We start from the raw sequence: 17,435 nt of genomic DNA, 5'->3' as shown, positions 1-17,435 counted from the left end.
TGCCACACCACCCTAAGCCCTGGCCTTTCATTCCCAAGCCCTAACCCATATTTTCAGAAGAATTCAAGGTCCCATTACTTAGATCTTCCACCATTATCTCAAAACCCCAGTAACAGACCAGACAGCATCGTCCCAAAATCGATCCCCTTTCAAATTTCCATGTTATGTCATTTCCCAAACACTTAGAGGCAGCTTCTAGACTTCCCCTTTCCTCCACATTCAATCTCTTAGCAGTTATTTTATTCCCTGCCAGTTTTCCTTTGATATCTTCCTCCACTGCCTACCGCTTTCACCTAGGATCTCACCATCTGGGACTGAATTATTCCACTTGGCTTTTCCTGTCTTCCCTTCTGACCAACCTGGTACATGGCTGCCTCCCCATGCCTCTTAGGGTCCTCTTTCCTAGCTTCCGCCCTGCTCACAGCCCTTTCCACTGCACGGGTCAAGGGTCACCTCAGCCTGCAGCTGGCTGTGCTCTAGGATCTGCCTGTGGATTTAGTCAGGACATAATCCCGCTGTTCTCTGACAGTGCCATGTCCACTCCTGTCTCTGCAGGCCTGCTCATGCCGTCCACGGCTCGGAATGCCCTTCTGCTCTTCCCACACAAATCCTAATCCGACCTCAGGATCCATTCCAAACCCAATTGCCTCGCTCCAGCTTTGCCCACCAATGGACTTAGCGCTCTTCTTTCTGGCTTACCCCAGGGCTCAGCCCTGGCTCTGAAGAGTGTGCGTTTAAGATGATCAGCTGAACTGCACTGTTTTATAAGAATAAATCCTACTTCCTGCTCCTTTGCGGGAGTGTCTAATACAGGTGGCCTCCAACTGTATGTAGCAGAAAACATCAACTCAACTGACTGAAACAGTGAAGACAGGAAGGATGGAGGTCGACCTCCTCAGTGTTCTGTGGCTCTGGTTCCTCTCCCTTGAGGGCTCAACAGCTTTACTTCCCTCATGGTGACTTGATGGCTGCCTCATATCCAAGAATCTAGTGGACGGAGGTGTCCTGTGTTTCTAAGAGGAGACATTTTCCCCAGAATCCCCACAGCAGACTTCTCACACCTCACTGGCCACCACTCCATCACTCCCTCCTGTCTACACTGTGGGCCTCCACGACCAGCTTAGATCGGTCGGCTTTTACTCTGGGGCCAGAAGTGGGGTCCCTTTTCCTTGAGTAGTACCGGGAGAGAGACACAACCTTCAAACCAAATCAGGGCTCTGGCATCAAGAAAAGAACAGCTGTTGTGGAGGCCACCAAGGGTCTGCCATGGGCTGGGACCAACGTCCCACATGTGTGTTTCCCGAACTTGCCACCCCCGCCCTGTGCTGGCACATGAGATGCTCGACGACGAGCTGCGGAATTGAGCTGAACCAGAAATTATCCTGTGGGTGTGAGAAAATAGTGAGCATTACAACAGAGTAGCACAATTGGACATTTGTGCAGAGAAATGGGAAAGAAGGCCAATACATCCAAACAGATGCAAAAAATGTAGTTAGCAGGGGAGGTCTGGGAAGCTCTGGGCCCAGCCGAGCTGGGCCCAACTCCCAGTTCCACAGAGAGCCCTGGGCTTCTCCCAGCAAGGCCCAGCTGGGCCTTCTCCTCAGTTCAACCCTCGCCTCCAATGGGCCAGTGATCTACGAGATCGGCCCACAGCCTGGCAGGCACGAAGGAGGCTCACAATGAGGCTGTCCATCAGTGCCTGGCAAGGAACCGAGCACTTGGTGGGCGCACACGGATCTGGTGACTGTGAGAACACGTGAGGTCTGGGCTGCAAAAGCCAGTGCTCCCTTCACTCTGGACTGAAGAGACGGCCCCTTCAGCTGTCCTGATGGGTCTCTGGTCCTGCATTCCTCTTGGGCCACCCTGTTCGGATCTTGGTCTTCATCTCAGCTTTCCAGAACCCTCTCCCAGAGTCTCTGGCCTACAGACAGCACTTCAGGCCCCAAATACACATGCCTCCACCTGAGGCTGGGAAATGTGCTAAGAACTGTACAGAAAATGTACAGACCGCAGGGTTCTGAAATCCCACGGAGGCACCATATCTACCTGACAAGTTTTGGTCTTTGAAATTTTAGAGCTCCTTCTCAAATACTGTAGTGGGCATTTCCTTGGCTAAAGAGAACTGTGTTAAATGCAGCATACTCTGAGAGCTCACGGATTATAATACGTATGCAATATTCCATACGTATTGACAGAACAACTATTACATTGAACCCTATGACACTGCTGTTGACCTACAAACGTGGCAACGTCCTACAACTCAACCTAACAGCTCCTCCGCGCCAGGCAACAGGCTAAGGAGGGGCTTGGGACACGGTGGCCACCAACACCAACATAATCCCTGCCCTCATGGAGCTTACAGTCTAATGCATTAGATCATGAATTAAAAAGTAATACACCAACCAGCTTCTCTCCTGTGATTAATTATGCGTGTACTTACTGGCGTACTGTTTGACTTCTTTGCTAAGCTATGAGCTACACAAGGATGATGACTGTTGTCTTTTCCGTATAACACACGGCCAAGCACGGGGCAGAACACATTAGATATTTGCTAAACTTATTAATTCATGTTAAAATAGGTAAGTGCAGCTGCTGTGACAGCTTTGGGGGAGGGAGTAAGATCAGGGACTTGACTACCTTGGGAGTTCCGATATTGCTAACAGGGTGGAATCAGGTCTTCGCCAAACAGGTCTCTATACCACATAGAATTTATAGGCAGTGTACATACGCAGGGTTTCATAGGGACTACTTAAAATACTTAAGAGAACAAACTGTTTCCACGCACAATCCAGTTTTTCAGCAACTCCATTTACATAAACAATTGGTGTGCTAATTGCAAATCATTCTTATTTCTCTACTAAGGCAGGATCCCCTAAGGATCTTTATTAGGCGCTCTATTAGCCTCGTTTGAGTTACAGCATTTACTTAAAAGTAGTAACAGCGAAGTTCTTGAAAAATATTTGGTAATTCAAACATTTTACTAATTCAAACTAATCCTCCTCATTAGTCTACGTTGTTAGGGATTTTACCATCATATGAAGAGACAGCACCAAAGTATGCACCTGCCGGAATATCTGCCCAATTCCTTTGCAGGAGGACACTTCTGAGGGCAAGAGCCTGAGCTCTTGAGTAGTACCAGGGAGAGAGACAGGACCTTTGAACCAAATCAGGGCTCTGGCATCAAGAAAAGACTCCGAGAGGGATTGAAAACAACAAATCAAGAAAGGTCCATTGGAAGAGCGACCGTAATCCAGTTTAGTCTAATAAGTGACGCACGCATGAAGTCATATTCCAATATTAAGCAAAGCACGTGAAAATTTTAGAACCTGCACCCTGATCTTCTGATTGACCTGCTATAACATAATGACGAATGTCAGTGAGCAGCACTGACCAACAGGCCTCTTATCTATCTCGCAGGCTCTCCGTGAGAGCCAGCCCCCCACGCACTGCGCAGACATCAAAGAGCTTGGACGGGGGGCGCCTGGGTGGCGCAGTCGTTAAGCGTCTGCCTTCGGCTCAGGGCGTGATCCCGGCGTTCCGGGATCGAGTCCCACATCAGGCTCCTCCGCTGGGAGCCTGCTTCTTCCTCTCCCACTCCCCTGCTGTGTTCCCTCTCTCGCTGGCTGTCTCTCTGTCAAATAAATAAATAAAATCTTTAAAAAAAAAAAAAAAGAGCTTGGACGGTATCTTCACGCGTGTTGGGCCTCTCGTCCTCTGCACCGGCTCTGAGATTTACTCACACACTGGTCACGTTCACGGAACATCTTGAACTCTCTTGACACGGCACACGATCAGCAGGCCCTGTCCCCATGCCAGAGGCAAACAAAAGTCTGTCGCCAGCAAGGAGGACGCCCGGGCTCTCCGAAGGATGCCAAAGTCCCCATCCTGCCTCCTTTGCAGAACCTTGCAATCTCTCGGATGCAGGCAGGAAGATCAGGGGTTGGAGGAGATTATGCTCTGAATGTCTTAGGAGATTAGTTACTTAAAATCCTCCACATGACTTCAGTCATCCCCGTTACAGATGACAGAGTAAAAGCCTACTTGATTAAAGCTGAATGCCTATACATTTGCAAAAGGGAAAATATGCAGAAGAAAACAAGAGTCAGATTACTGATGGGCACAGCACCAGCTCCAGGACACTGGGGGCTGGTGAATAAATTATGACAAGGAGGCACATGCAGTAATCACAGATTCACCATAAATACCGCAGCCCGCAAGGCTCTCGTATTTCCTTACTTTCCCCCGAAGCATAGATTGAATCTGGCCTTGTCCTCAAATCTGGCTTTCCCCAAACTCCAAATATGGGAAATTACAGCTCTTCTGTGGCAGGGGGTAAAAGTGGAAAGGCAAATGTTTGTGTTACGTCATGTTTTCATTTTAAAACAAAGACCACGTACACCAGGCTCCCTTCCTCTCCTGTGAGCGGCGTTCTCCAGTCCTTCCACTCTCCCCCAACCCAGGCCTGTGGCAGACTTTTCCTCACCTCCAGAATACTCCCCCTTTAAGAGAAGAGGATTACACAGGAGATCCCTAAGGATTCTCTTCAAACACATTCAAGCCCAGAGGCACATGAGTTCTCAATCTACTTTCTCCCTTCCAGAAGTCCACTGGCGGGGAGCTGCTCCGAAGAGATGGATTCATAAGTTTGAGAAAGGAGTTACAGACGCCGTCCCTCCGGCCAGAAAGGTGCCGGGACACCCAGCTGGGGGCCACAGCCCATTCCGACAGAGGGACAGAGAAAGGGCCAGGGCTGGGCAGGGCGCTCAGACGCTATCCTGCTTGCTGGTAATGAAAGACCAGAAGACAGATGGCAAAACTCTCCAGCACGCTTTCTTTGGTACTAAAACATCAGACGACCTTAAGAAACTGTTCAGCAAACCATCTCTAAGCAGCGTCCTAAAGGGTGGTCTAGATTCAGGGTAAGCCTAGAATGACTCCACCTGCCAGTCACTCTCTGATAAACTAACAGACCTGTCCATCTAAGAAGCAGAAACCCCAACAGACCAGCCAGCTCCCAACCAACACAAAACCACCATGGAACAAAACCCACGAGGAACACCAGAAAGGCCTCTGAGAAGTGCTGCCTGCAGGGAGAAGGGTGGCCCCGTCCAGATGCTCTGGGGAGCAGCAGCCACCAGCCTTGGGGCTGAGGTGCCTCCCACCCAGCACAGTGGCCAACCTGCCTGGAACCTGAGACTTAGGGGACCGGTGGAGAAAGGGGAAGCACTGATCGATGAGTGCTTCGGGGTAGCGGCCCTGGGTCAGGGGACGGCACTTGGCACGGTGCGGGCCTGGAGCCCACTAAGTGGACACAACAGTTTCTGGAACCCAGGCCCAACACCGGACGGGGTTGTGAGCTGTCCCCATAGCCTCCCCTCCCTGAGGGGAGCCAGTCTGTAGGGAAGTAGGAGGTAGGAGACACATCAACCTTACCGCCACCACAGGCCCCCACGTGAAGGGTGGAGAAATCCTGATGCCGCCTCCAGTCTGATGGGAAGTATGTGACTGCTCTATTTCTCTTTTGTTCTGGCTTCCTACAAATTCAGAGCTAAGGACGAAATTCCCAATTCCCAGAGACAGACAATATCCGCAGCAGTTAATAAGGACATTCCACATACCCAGGACTTGGGATATTCGTGTATCTTCAAAAGCAAGAATTTGCGCTCACGGGGCCACCTACCCCAATCAGTGGTATCCATGTCTTACTCCTTCAAAGGCCCTTTGTCAGGGCTGACGGAGTGTGTGTAATTCACAGCTGCTGAAAAAGAGTTGAGAACAAACCAGGAGGAAAAGATGTTAAGTAACAGTAAGAGAAAAGACACGCCTCAGGGACAGAAAAGAGTTCCCCCATGTCAGAGTGTTTTTAATTAATCTTTCTATTTATTCAGATTTAAAATACAGATCCTGTGACTTCTTAAAAATGTTTCTCACGATTTTACCTGTCAATTCTTGGATATGTGGGGGAACCGAACGAGGAGCTGCTTGGAGCTGGCACTCGAATGTTGGCTGAATGAACAGACGAAGAGTCCTGTTAGGAAAGTACTGTAAGTGGTTTCTAGCAGAACGGTGGTCTCAGGATGGGGAGGAGCACGTCAAACCCTGATGCTGAAGAAGGGTCAACTATGATATGTGAACCCAACCAGCAGCCCTCCAAAATGGTAACTATTTTAAAAATCAGGTCTAAAGGTGACCGATCCAAGAAACCTGCATTTGCTCCTAGGGATTTAAAGAAAGTCATACCAGTGAACCTGAGAAGTAACCCAACACTTTGAAATGATAATCTTTTTTACAGAAATAGCTGCTTCTGCAGGGCTGGAGAAAAAAAAGTGCTCTTTTGGGTTAAGGTCTTAAATGTCTGGTAGCCGGCAGCCTCACAGCAGTTACCCTAGTCCAGCTCCTTCTAAATGGAAGAATCACTTGGGAATTGAAAATGCAGGAAAACTTCTCTCATTTTTTCCCCCTAGCCCATGAACAAACACGAAACTTGACTGAATTAGACCCCAAATCCAATATTTATGGTTATCCTCTTAAGTTTTAAACAGGCTTCGTTTGAATTCAACATAATTTCAAAATTATAACTCAAACAGCCAACAAAATATGTGTGTACCTAATTTGTTAAATTTACGTGTTTGGGGAGAAAATACTCAGAATAAACAAATCAATTATTTTCATTAAGGACATTAAAATTTAAGGGTAGTGTTTTTTATTATGACTCTTGTTCTTGATACGGCAAGAAAAAATTATTCCGTGATGTAGCTATTGAATGAGGCTCAGTACTCCCCAGTGATTTCACAAATTACAGTTCCGACCAGCTATAAAATAACCAAATCAGTTCTGATATGGCCATAAAAGTAAGCCCGAAAAAATAGGGAGGTAAATTACCCCTTTAAAATCAAGTTGTTGGGGGCGCCTGGGTGGCACAGCGGTTAAGCGTCTGCCTTCGGCTCAGGGCGTGATCCTGGCGTTATGGGATCGAGCCCCACATCAGGCTCTTCCGCTAGGAGCCTGCTTCTCCCTCTCCCACTCCCCCTGCTTGTGTTCCCTCTCTCGCTGGCTGTCTCTATCTCTGTCGAATCAATAAATAAAATCTTTAAAAAAAAAAAAAAATCAAGTTGTTGAACAATATGTTCTGTATGATTCCATTTACGTCAGAAAAAATAATCTATATTTGTGTGAATACATGCACAGATCTGGAAGAATTTATGTCAAACTGTGAAGAATATATGTCAGACTCAATAAGGGACATGGGGTAGAGAGGGGGACTTTCCCATTTTACTCTCTGTACTGTCTGGATTTTTTACCACACAACTATACTCCTGTTACCTCTGTCAACGACTTAAAATCCAAAAAACAAAGCAAACAAACATCAGCTACCTTCCGAAATGGAAACCAATCTCTCATGATCTTACTTCTATACAGTTTACCCTAAAGCACTTTATCTGTTGTTTTAAATTATGAGTTAATTCCAATCAAGTCTTCAGTGACATTTAAGATTGATGGGATCATTACATCTAAGAGGTCGTGAAACTTCTCTGGAAGTCTTAAAAAGAAGAAGAAAAAAAAGAGGAAGAGGGTGTCCCTGGACAGGACAGGTGTGGTCTCACCTGCAGTCATGGCTGGCTCCCCAGCTCCAGGCTCCTGTTGTTCTTCCTACTGAAAGTCCTTCCTAGCAAAGTCAGTCAAGGTCACCAACGCAATCAACGAATGGGCAAAACACCACCTAGCTTATCCAAGTGCCCGGAGGTTCTCACAGTAACACGTGGGGTAGGAAAGCTGGCCGCCTCAGACATTTCAAAACACCGAACAATGACACCACTTCCCCTAGCTGCAGATACAGGGCTAAGGTACCAAACAGGTAAAGCCCTGTGTGTCCTTTGGTCATGGGCAATGCAGAGTGCCAGATTAATTGTGCTCTTTTAGAGCCCAACTATATCACTAGAGCAAGAGCGAACAATCATACTGGTTACCACGTAGGAAAAACAGATTAATTACTGCTTAATGCTGAGAGACAGAAGATTTCAAACGGATGGTGCTCCTGAGGGAAGGGAAGTTAATAAAAGGGGTCTGTGAGAAGGAGGTCAACAGCTCGCCTCATGACACGTCTCTATCACCAACACACCACAGGCCAGGGATCCCGTGCCCTGAGGACAGAGACAGTGTTCTCAGAAGTCGCCACAAGGAGGCATGGCCTGCACTCCAGGGAATGGTAAAATGGGTGTTACAGACAAAAACAGTATTAAATACACAAAAATAAGGCCAATTTAAGGTAATCCTGAACACATCAAAGAATCAGATTTGGGGAAAGAACACAGAACTGGTATCAGACTCCCCCCCTCCCCATTTTAATAAAGGGAAGGCCTAGGGACCTGAAAGTCAAGGGGAAGAGGCCACCCATTTCTTTGAGTTCACAGTTTTGTTAGAATGTCTTTGCCCTGACGATTTTTCAATGGATACACGAAAGCTCTTTCCCTGGTACAGAAACGGGTCCACTTCACTTCCACCCTAGACCCCCACCTCCAGGAGTGCCTCTTACCCTCCCTGGTCACTTTTCCAGGGGTCCTCCAGGACATCCACTCAGAACTCTCTGTTATCTTCCTCCTGTCTCAGACCCAAACACCCAGACCTCAAACCAACTGACTGCTCCTTCAAGCCCCAGCTCCTGACGTGAGGCTTCTGCACTCCTTGGGAAGCCTTCTCAAAGCAGCCCCAATGTGTCCAGGATGGCCCCCAGCCCCACCATTCTTCCAGGACCTCACTCTCCTATTACTTAAGAAATGCCTAACATTCCAGCTCTTCCAGAAAACCTTTCCAGACTGACCACTCAAAAGCTACTCCAGCCTCATCCCTCTCCTGGACAGAGAGTTCCCTCCCTACTCCTGCTGAGCTGAAAACAAGAACAAACTTGCCCGGCCCCTCCTTGCCCAAAAGACGCCTGTCCTCAGCACATGATATCATTGTCTTCCTGTCCATTTGCAAAGTGATTTACCATTTGCCTCACTGCTGGCCTTAGATGATCCTCGCCTAGAAGTTAGGGACATTCAGCAAAGCCTGGGTCACCTGGATGACGGGGGAATGCGGTGTTCGGGGGAATTTAATTAAAGGGTTAATAGAGGATTAGGTGGAAACTTCGCTTCAACTCTCGTTATTACAAAGCCTGTTATAAAGGGTTTGAAAATACATCTGACCACTTTCCAGCCTGAGTAGAGTTAATATAATTTCATCTTTGATTTAGGATCTTGCAGTGCCCTGAGGCTCATCGTTCTCTTCTGCTACTATAATTATAGATGCGGAAGATGTAGAGACTGGACGGATGGTGGCCTGGAAGCTAATTTCTGGAATAAATCCTTGCTACCACATCTTGTGATTTTCGCCTTTCGGAAAGCAGAGTTCAAAAATAAAAACAAAATCCCACTTAATTGAAGGTTCCAGTTAAGGGAGGTTCATTGCCATGGTCTTTGTTAAGTGCCCACCACTGTGGCCCACAATTAGTCACTTAATAAAGCGTTCTTGATGAGGGAATTTGGCAACATGTGATTTTCTACAAATGCAAGCTTGATTTTGACGCAACCACTCATTTCTTTGAAAATCAGGGGGCATTCACACACAGGTGTCCTAAATTTCCTTAAATTAAAAACCAACCCTTTACGAGGAGTTAGCTGTGCTCACTTTCAAGCAGCAAAGAAACAGGTGTCCAATCATGGCAAATGAAGAGCTCCCGAAGGAACCTAAAAATATTAATCAAGGAGCCGTAATGGAGGATGCACAAGGCCCGGGACCATGGGAGGCCAGCAACGGAGCCACTTCATTCAGTTTCCAGGCCAGGGCTCAGCGGAAGTGGTCTGCCTGGGCTCTTGGGGACCCAGTCTAAGCCCAAATCCCAAACTCATTACAATCTAAGCCAGTTCTCTGCGTCATCATCCCAGGCGAACTGGACCCTAAAACCACTGACAGTCATTTCTCCAGACCCTACAGGGCCACTCTACCACCATGATGACTGCTGTTTTCTCTGCACTCTAAGGCTTCTCCTGGGAATAGAACGCTCCCCACATGGAAACCCTACCCATTTCTGAAAGCTAATGACGTTCTCTCACACAATGTCTTCCCAGCAACCACCGCCAATACCGAACCTTACTTTGCACTTCACAGGGGTCCCTGAACAGCATTCAGGAGCTATGTGAACTTGAATGGGGAAAAAAAAGATGATGCCTTTATTTTCAACTAACCTCTCTGCGAACGTGGACTGTTTGATTATGAATGCTGTCAGCCATCATGACGACGTCTCCAGGACCTGTGACTCTGTCACAACAGAAATCACACAGGCTTTCATAACACATCACAGCTGACACAGATACCTCAACATACCGTTTTCATGGCTCACTATGCCATAATTACAGTAATTGTTAGACCTGCTGCTAGAGCGTGTTATTTAATGCGCTACTAAAGAAGCATATTGCTATAATCATAAATTTGTTCCATATTTTGATAACTATATTTCAATATAATTGATTTCCTTTGTTAGTAGATGTATTTGTATTTACGCATTTCAAAATGTTCTCCAAAGAAAGGGCCCATAGGCTTTACCGGACTGCCCAAAGGATCCAGGGCCCAGAAGGGGTTAAGAAGCCCTGTTTGGCGACATAAAGGCACAAGCCCTAGAGCCCAACTTGCCTTCAAACCCAGGCTCTGCCAATCTCTAGTGCTTGTCCTTTGAGCAAAATGACTTAAATTCCCTGAGCCTTAAGTTTCCTTGTCTTGATGGAGGGAGCCAATGTAGAAACCATTTAGTTGTCAAAAAATTAACTGAACACCTACGTACTTTGTGCCAGGTGTCAGGCTGAGTGCTGGGGCTACGGCAGAGAACACAACTGAGACGGTCTTTCCTACGGAAGGGCTTCACTCTGCGAAGTGTCTAGCAGTGACTGGCACATAAGCATTCTGAAAACACTACAGTCGCTCCTGCTAAAACCACAGGGCTGCCTGTGTAATCGTATGCTGATTGATGTTGCTTCCCATCGTAGCAAGCGTTGGCTCATCTGGCTCGTGCCCTCCCGATAAGGCTTCTTAGAGGCCAGGGGCTGGGCCACACGCTCAGAGGGGCAGCCGGCGAGGTGGCAGAACACAGGATTTGAACCAAATGATCTTGGCTTCGAAACCCTGTGCTGCCACTTACCAGCTCTGTCACTCGGCCAGCAACCCATTGCTGTCCCTCCAAAATCTGTTCTCTCCTCAGATGTTCTCTCCTCAGGGTTCTCCTCAGAACCCCCAGTTTTTAGCTGGACACTCAGAATTAAGGATGATATTTCTCAGGCTCCCTTGCAGCCAAGTACGGTCATGCACTCAAGTTCTAGGCAACAGGAGTATAAGCAGAAGAGGAAATGTCCTTAAATTACGAGGTCGTGCCCATGCCTACCTCCTTCATGGTGGCTGCGGCTAGCACAGCCATCTTGCACCATGCCCTAACCTTGGGAATGGAGGCATGTACATGGAGCAAACAGAAGGGGCCTGGATCCCTACCACAGCACCAGACTGAGCTGGTATAGTAGTCTACCTGAGGCAAGTTCCTTAACCCCCCGGACCTCAATATCTCCATCTACAGGAAGGTGAGGATGTGAGTCCTCTATCCAGTGATATATCTGCAGGACTTAATGAGACGGGGCTCGCTTCACAGCAAAGGCCAGAGCTGGGAGAGGTGGTATGGTTACTGTTCTTCTCTTATTTTAATGCAAAATGCTGGGGACCGGGGCGTCTTAACACAGCCCTGGGTGCACAGCGTGGCTCAATAATTCACACAGTTGAAAGGCATCCTAGCCCGTCTAGTTCTTCTGACAAGAATTCCCTTCTCCGGCACCCCGGTCAAATGGTCCCCAGGAAAGGGAAAGCGTACCACCTCCACGACAACTGCGGGACGGTGTTTGTTCACCCATAAATCACGATCTTCAGAACTCTTCTCCCGACTGCCCCAAGCTGCTTCACTTCGGTCTTCTGCCTTTGATCGTGAGTCCTGCCGCCGAGCTCACTGTCATCAGAACATCAAAGTTCCCTTCAATCTCTTCAGGAAGAACCCTCTGGCCTCTTCCCTAACTGGGAGGTAAGAGATTACGGCCTCGATCCCATCCTACTCAAGCGAGAGGCTTCTCAAACTCTGCACATGAAATTCTCTCCCACTGGAGGAGAACACCAATGGTCACGAGCCAGCTACAGGTTCTCCCGGGCTGATCCAGAGATGTCCCAATCTCCTACGTTCCTAAAGCTGTTTTTAAAGCTGTTTCGTATTGTTTGCAACATCAGCACTGGCCCAGGAGGCATAACTATTCATGGCTATGCAAAACCGAAATTTGTTTTATGGGCCTGACGCTTATATTCATCTTGCCTGATTGTCCCCTTCCTGTTCTTGCAGACACAAATCCTATTCTGTCTCTCCCACACTGCTGTCATCTTTCCATGTCACTGTCACTCACGCAGGCTGCTGCCAAGTACAGCCGCAGCCACCTCTCTCTCTCTCCTCATTCCCTCCTTTTTCACACGCAGGCCACATTCATGCGGTCACAGCAGCCTCTACTCTCTCTCTCATCTGCCCCTCTGGCTCCACCCATTCTCAGCAGTGGACACTTCACTAACCCTCGTGGCTCAGCCAGGCCCGGGCTTAAGATGGCTCTGGAACTGGAACAAGGGTGGCCGTGGCCGCCAATGGCTCCCAAGTTGGGTGGGGCACCCAGCCTGCAAGGGGAAGAGACAAGACACCGTGGTCACTGTGGCTTTGGGTAGGACAAAGACAAGGGCAGGAGTCAGCAGGGAGACAGGCAGAAAAGGAGGGACCTGATCTAAATCCCAGACGCTGGCAAGGGAAGGAGGCAGAAAGCACAGGTCTGACGATGTGCAGGGAGTTGCTGGCATGTGGGAGATTTACCCTGGATACACTCTCATGTACCGTAGGGTTTTCTGACTCAAACTGCCATTTCTGGAGGCTGGCAGCACCTGCGTCGCGCCACTTTGCAGAGTACTTAGCCTCATCCCACTTTGTACAAACAAGATTTGATTCTAGGTATGTGACCCACATGAGCATAAAACCTTGGGCTTCTTTGCTCTTTGAAATTCACATTACACATTAATTTACATTACACAGCAAGAACGCTGACGCATGAATCAGCCCACACCAGACTGCAAGCAGGAAATAAGACCCCCAACCTGGGTTTTGTTCCCTCCCCAAACACCTCCTGCTCTCCAAGGTTAGCAGCAGAGTAGCAAGACCCACTGCTCCCCACCCCGCTGACAGTCTCGGGGTGATGGGAGAAGATGAGACTTCAGCAGAGGGGTGCAAAAAACCAGGCACACCCACACTTCTAAACCTTCCCACCTTCACCCACGTCTGGTCGTTGCCAATGCTCCCCTTCACCACCACCCTGACGCTCCTTTCCTCCCCAGCACCTGTTTAGAAGGGGGCTGGGAGTGGAGGGAAGAGAACAGTGTCAGGGCCCAAGCTCCATTCCATAGAGTGGCTCAGAGGGCGAACAGCAGGGGGACCTGCAGGAGGCCTCGCATTTCTAAGCAGCCAGAAGAAACAAAAGGCACAAATGTCCCATTTCCTTGTTTTGCCATTGGTGGCTCCTTCTCCTGGCCTGGGCCCCACCCTTCCACCCAGCCCTCTATCCCGCCTTAGCCATCTCACCCTCCTCCAACTCCCCAGGGCTTTCCTTGTTTGTCCTCTTGAATCCACATGAATCAGTAATTACTGATGTAAACCCAGACACTAAGTGAATGACAAATACGGTATGAACAAATATCAATGGGCTATTCAGGACTGGCGCAGAGAGCTACCTTGCCTTCTCAACTCTGCCTGGACAGGAGACACGGGGCACGGTATCCTCACCCACACCTGGGCACAACACTGACTAACCTGCCGCGGGACCGGCGTCTGCGTGTGTGCCGCGGCAGGAGAGGCTGGCACTAATGAACTCACCCGCTGGTTCTTTCACTGGGAATTACCTGGGAGAGCAGAAAGACTGATGCCTGGGTCACCCTCCCAGAGAATCTGGTTTAATTGGTCTGGGGTTGCTGCCTGGAGATCGGGACTTTTAAAAGCTTCCCCCAGTGGTTCCAACAGGCACCCAAGTTTGAGAACCACCAACCGGACATGTTTATGACGTGTCCCAGACATTTTTCAAAGCAGTCAAGATATTTAGGACACCGTATAGCCTTTCACTGTCAAGACAGCCCTTCGAGGTACCATCCCATTTTACTGAGGTTCATCTGGCCATCACGATGAGGCTGCAATTCGAATCGGGCTCTCGAACTCTAAAATCCGTTCTTTCCACCCAACTGTGAACTCCTACAAGGGTACGGACAATGCGTGAGAGCAGTCTCCACTGCCAGCAGGTCAGGAATAAACTCTGTAAATGCAAAATACCTAGATTTGGAAATGAAGACACCCTAGGTAGCCGTGGTGACCTCTTCACGCAGGGGATGGAAGCGCACAGAAAGGTCAGAGGGTGTGCTCCTGTGCGAGGTCTGAGGAGATGGGCCGAGAGGATGCATCGGATCCTGGCTAGGAAGTTTATCCTAGACCCAGATGTGTACCCCCATACTACACAGAAGACGGTGCTCAGTATGGGCAAAGGGGGGGGCTCTGCAATGGAGAGGGAATCCCTAGGATAGGTGTCAAGGGTTTACCTCTTGGGGCCACAGTTCTTCATCCTGCTCTAAGCATTCTGGCCTTCGGTAGGGGCACCAAAACCCATCCTCACACACCCCACGCAAGCAGCTTCCCCTCCTCCAGTCTCTCTTCCTCCAGAACTATGCTCTGAGTTTCCTTGGTGAGGGGACATAAGACTGGTATCCTCAAACATTTTTAGTCTCCAGACCACTTAGGTAGGGCGATGCACTCCTTCACCACCCTATTCCACTCCTGACTACTTCCCCCTGCAAAAAAACAAAACAAAACAAAAAACGCACCATCATTACCACTAAACCCACTTTCCCCACAGTAAGAATAACGTTGCCACTTCGGATTAGGAATTAATGTGGGCCAACACAGAGGTGAAGACACTGAAGTTTATAAGCCACATGGAGCCCCTAAACCACCGACATGCAGATGGGGAGATCTCACCACAAGGCCGGGGACAGACACTTCAAGGACAGCAGATGTTCCTTCTCAAAGACAACAAACAACATCTCACCGTTCCTCCTGGGTCAGAAATGGGCCTCTTGGTACCCTATTCCAACCTGTGATACACATCGGCTGTGTCCTGGTGTCCCCCAAAGCCAAGTGTTGATGGGAAAGAGCCACAAGGAATTACAGGAACCAACAGCAGGTTAAACTTTCACATCGATCGCACTGATAAGCAGAGCCACTTACCCAGCACAGCCAGACAACTCAGCACTGGGAAAAAGCACTTCATGTCGGCAGCAGAGAAGAGACACAACACAGGACGCTCCCTCTTCTCTCGCACTTAATCTCTCATTTCTGGCAATCCACTTATAGCTCCAGAGGACAGTTTTGGAAACAGAACTTAACTCAAAAATGAGAACAGGTTAAAGAGAAGAGATCAGCAAGACTGGGGGGGGGGGGGGGGGCTTGTGTTGAACTCCCCTATGCTAAAAGAAGGGTCCAGAACAATTCTGAAGGCCCTCTAGGCTTCTGCCACATCCCGTGCCTTGCGGTTTCCACTGGAACTGTAGATTGCAGTGAATTAATCCTCGAGGAAAAGGGAAAAAAGAGTCTGAGAAAATCCTTTCATCCACTGATTATACAGAAATGTCCTTGGCTTCCCAGTGAAGGTGTCTGTAAGCTCCCTCATTCGGATTCCCCAAAGGGAACAGGGCAGGTTTTGTCAAAACCCCTGACAGCTAAATCGCCCTGGAACGGCACCGACTGTTTGGGTTTCTTCATCAAAAAGTCCGTCTCCATCCATGTCGGTAGGTCACGGAGCTGCCACCTGCCTCACACCTACCCAGAACACACGAAGCAAGTTGACGTTCAGCGGCTCCAAAGCGAAGCCGGTCCCACAATGCCAGCAGATTTCTAAAACAAACACAACAGAGATGTATCAAAGGCCAACACCAGCGCCGCAAAGCCGAGAGCTCCTGAGCGCTGGGCTGCTCTGGACGCCTGGGTCCCGTTCCCGGACCAGGACAGTCAACCGTGCGTTCTGACCTTGGGCAAGTCGCTACACGGGCCCCGGCCTCAGTTTCCCTACCCACAGAAGGGCAACTGCGGGAAGCCCGATTGTTCCTGCAATACTTTGCCCACACGCCTCACTCCAGGGAATTCCCTTCGCCTCCTGCCGAGCCCGGCGCGGCGGGTAGCCCCACCCCTCCGCGGGGGCACAGCGGGAGGGGGCTCCGACGTGGGGCCGCCACTCCCGGTTCCACCTCCGGCCCCCGCGCCAAACGTGGGAGCTCCGCGCGCGCCGCGTCCCAGGTGGCCCCGCTATTGTTTTACCTTCCCGGGTGTTTATTTTTCGCTGATTGGAAAGAAAAGAGACGGAGGGAGAAGCGAGCGGGGGCTGCGCTTTCCGCTGCCGGGGCACGCTCGCCGCGCGCCGGACCGGCCAGGAGAGGGTCTCGGGCCCGACCCCCGAGCGGAGCCGGCCCCGCGCTCGCCGCCGCCCTCCCCGCCCCCTGCCCCGGGTTCCCGGCTGCCCGCGCCGCCGCCCCTCCGCGCGCCGCCCGCGCTCCCACCGGATACTGACCTCGCCCCCGGCAGTCTCCCTCCGTGCGTCGGTCCGGCGGCCGACAGTCGGGGCGCACGCCTCTGGGGACGCGCCGCCTTCTCCCTCTCCCCCCCGCAGCCGCACCGGCAGCCGCTCTCCGGCCCCTCCCGAGTCCCCGCCCCTCCAGCCCGGCCCGCTGCACCCGAAGGAGCCGCGCGCGGGGCGAGGGCGGTGGCCTGGGCGAGAGGCCCCGCCCCCGTCCCGCCCCTTTCCCCGCTCCCGGAGACGCGCGGCCCGGCCCAGGGCCTTCGAGCTGGGGGCACGCAGGGGCCCGCTTCTTGCTCCCGGGCGCACCTGCCAAGTGCAAGAGCCACCCCAGGGCCTGGGCACAGGGGGCGTGTGGGCCCGGCAGCCCTGAAAGTTAAGCAGGGCGTCACACGCATGCTGCCGGGCCATGGGCAAGAAGCGCAAGGCCCTTCCCAAAGCCCAGCAAAGGACCCATGAGCCTTGAATAAGGCGGCAAAGGAGCGTGTCCTCTCCCAGGGAAACAAAAACAAAGCCCTTAGCAGGAGACTTGAATCTGTTCATGGAGCGGAACCCCATATTGTGCTTCATTCTAGGGCAGAACTTCCCAGAAGTTGTGGCCGAATTGGACTCTGGACACAGCCTGGGTTCTAACTGTGGTTCTTTCATGTCCTTGCTGCCGACCTTGGTCGAGTTACTTCACCTCTCTGTACCTTAGTTTCCCCGTCTGTTGTATGGGGAAATAGCCCGCCCCTACTAAAT

At 50.3% G+C, this 17,435-nt stretch overlaps 1 protein-coding gene across 1 annotated transcript in view; it reads right to left on the bottom strand.

Annotated features, from left to right (window-relative positions):
• IGSF3 (immunoglobulin superfamily member 3) overlaps positions 1-16,767 on the bottom strand; it is a 92,787-nt gene extending 76,020 nt beyond the window's left edge. Inside the window, exons 1-2 of the mRNA XM_040626863.1 lie at positions 16,689-16,767; positions 15,353-16,018 (exon numbers count right to left, since the gene is read on the bottom strand). Of these exons, the coding sequence (XP_040482797.1) occupies positions 15,353-15,395 (43 nt within the window). The 5' untranslated portion in view covers positions 15,396-16,018; positions 16,689-16,767. The remainder of the gene's footprint in view (positions 1-15,352; positions 16,019-16,688) is intronic.
• Positions 16,768-17,435: the final 668 nt, after the last annotated feature.

Source organism: Ursus maritimus, unplaced genomic scaffold (assembly GCF_017311325.1).
Source record: "Ursus maritimus isolate PB19 unplaced genomic scaffold, ASM1731132v1 scaffold_12, whole genome shotgun sequence".
NCBI classification, from domain to species: Eukaryota; Metazoa; Chordata; class Mammalia; order Carnivora; family Ursidae; genus Ursus; species Ursus maritimus.
The sequence above is the reverse complement of the archived record's forward strand: the minus strand, read 5'-3'. Positions and strand labels throughout refer to the sequence as shown.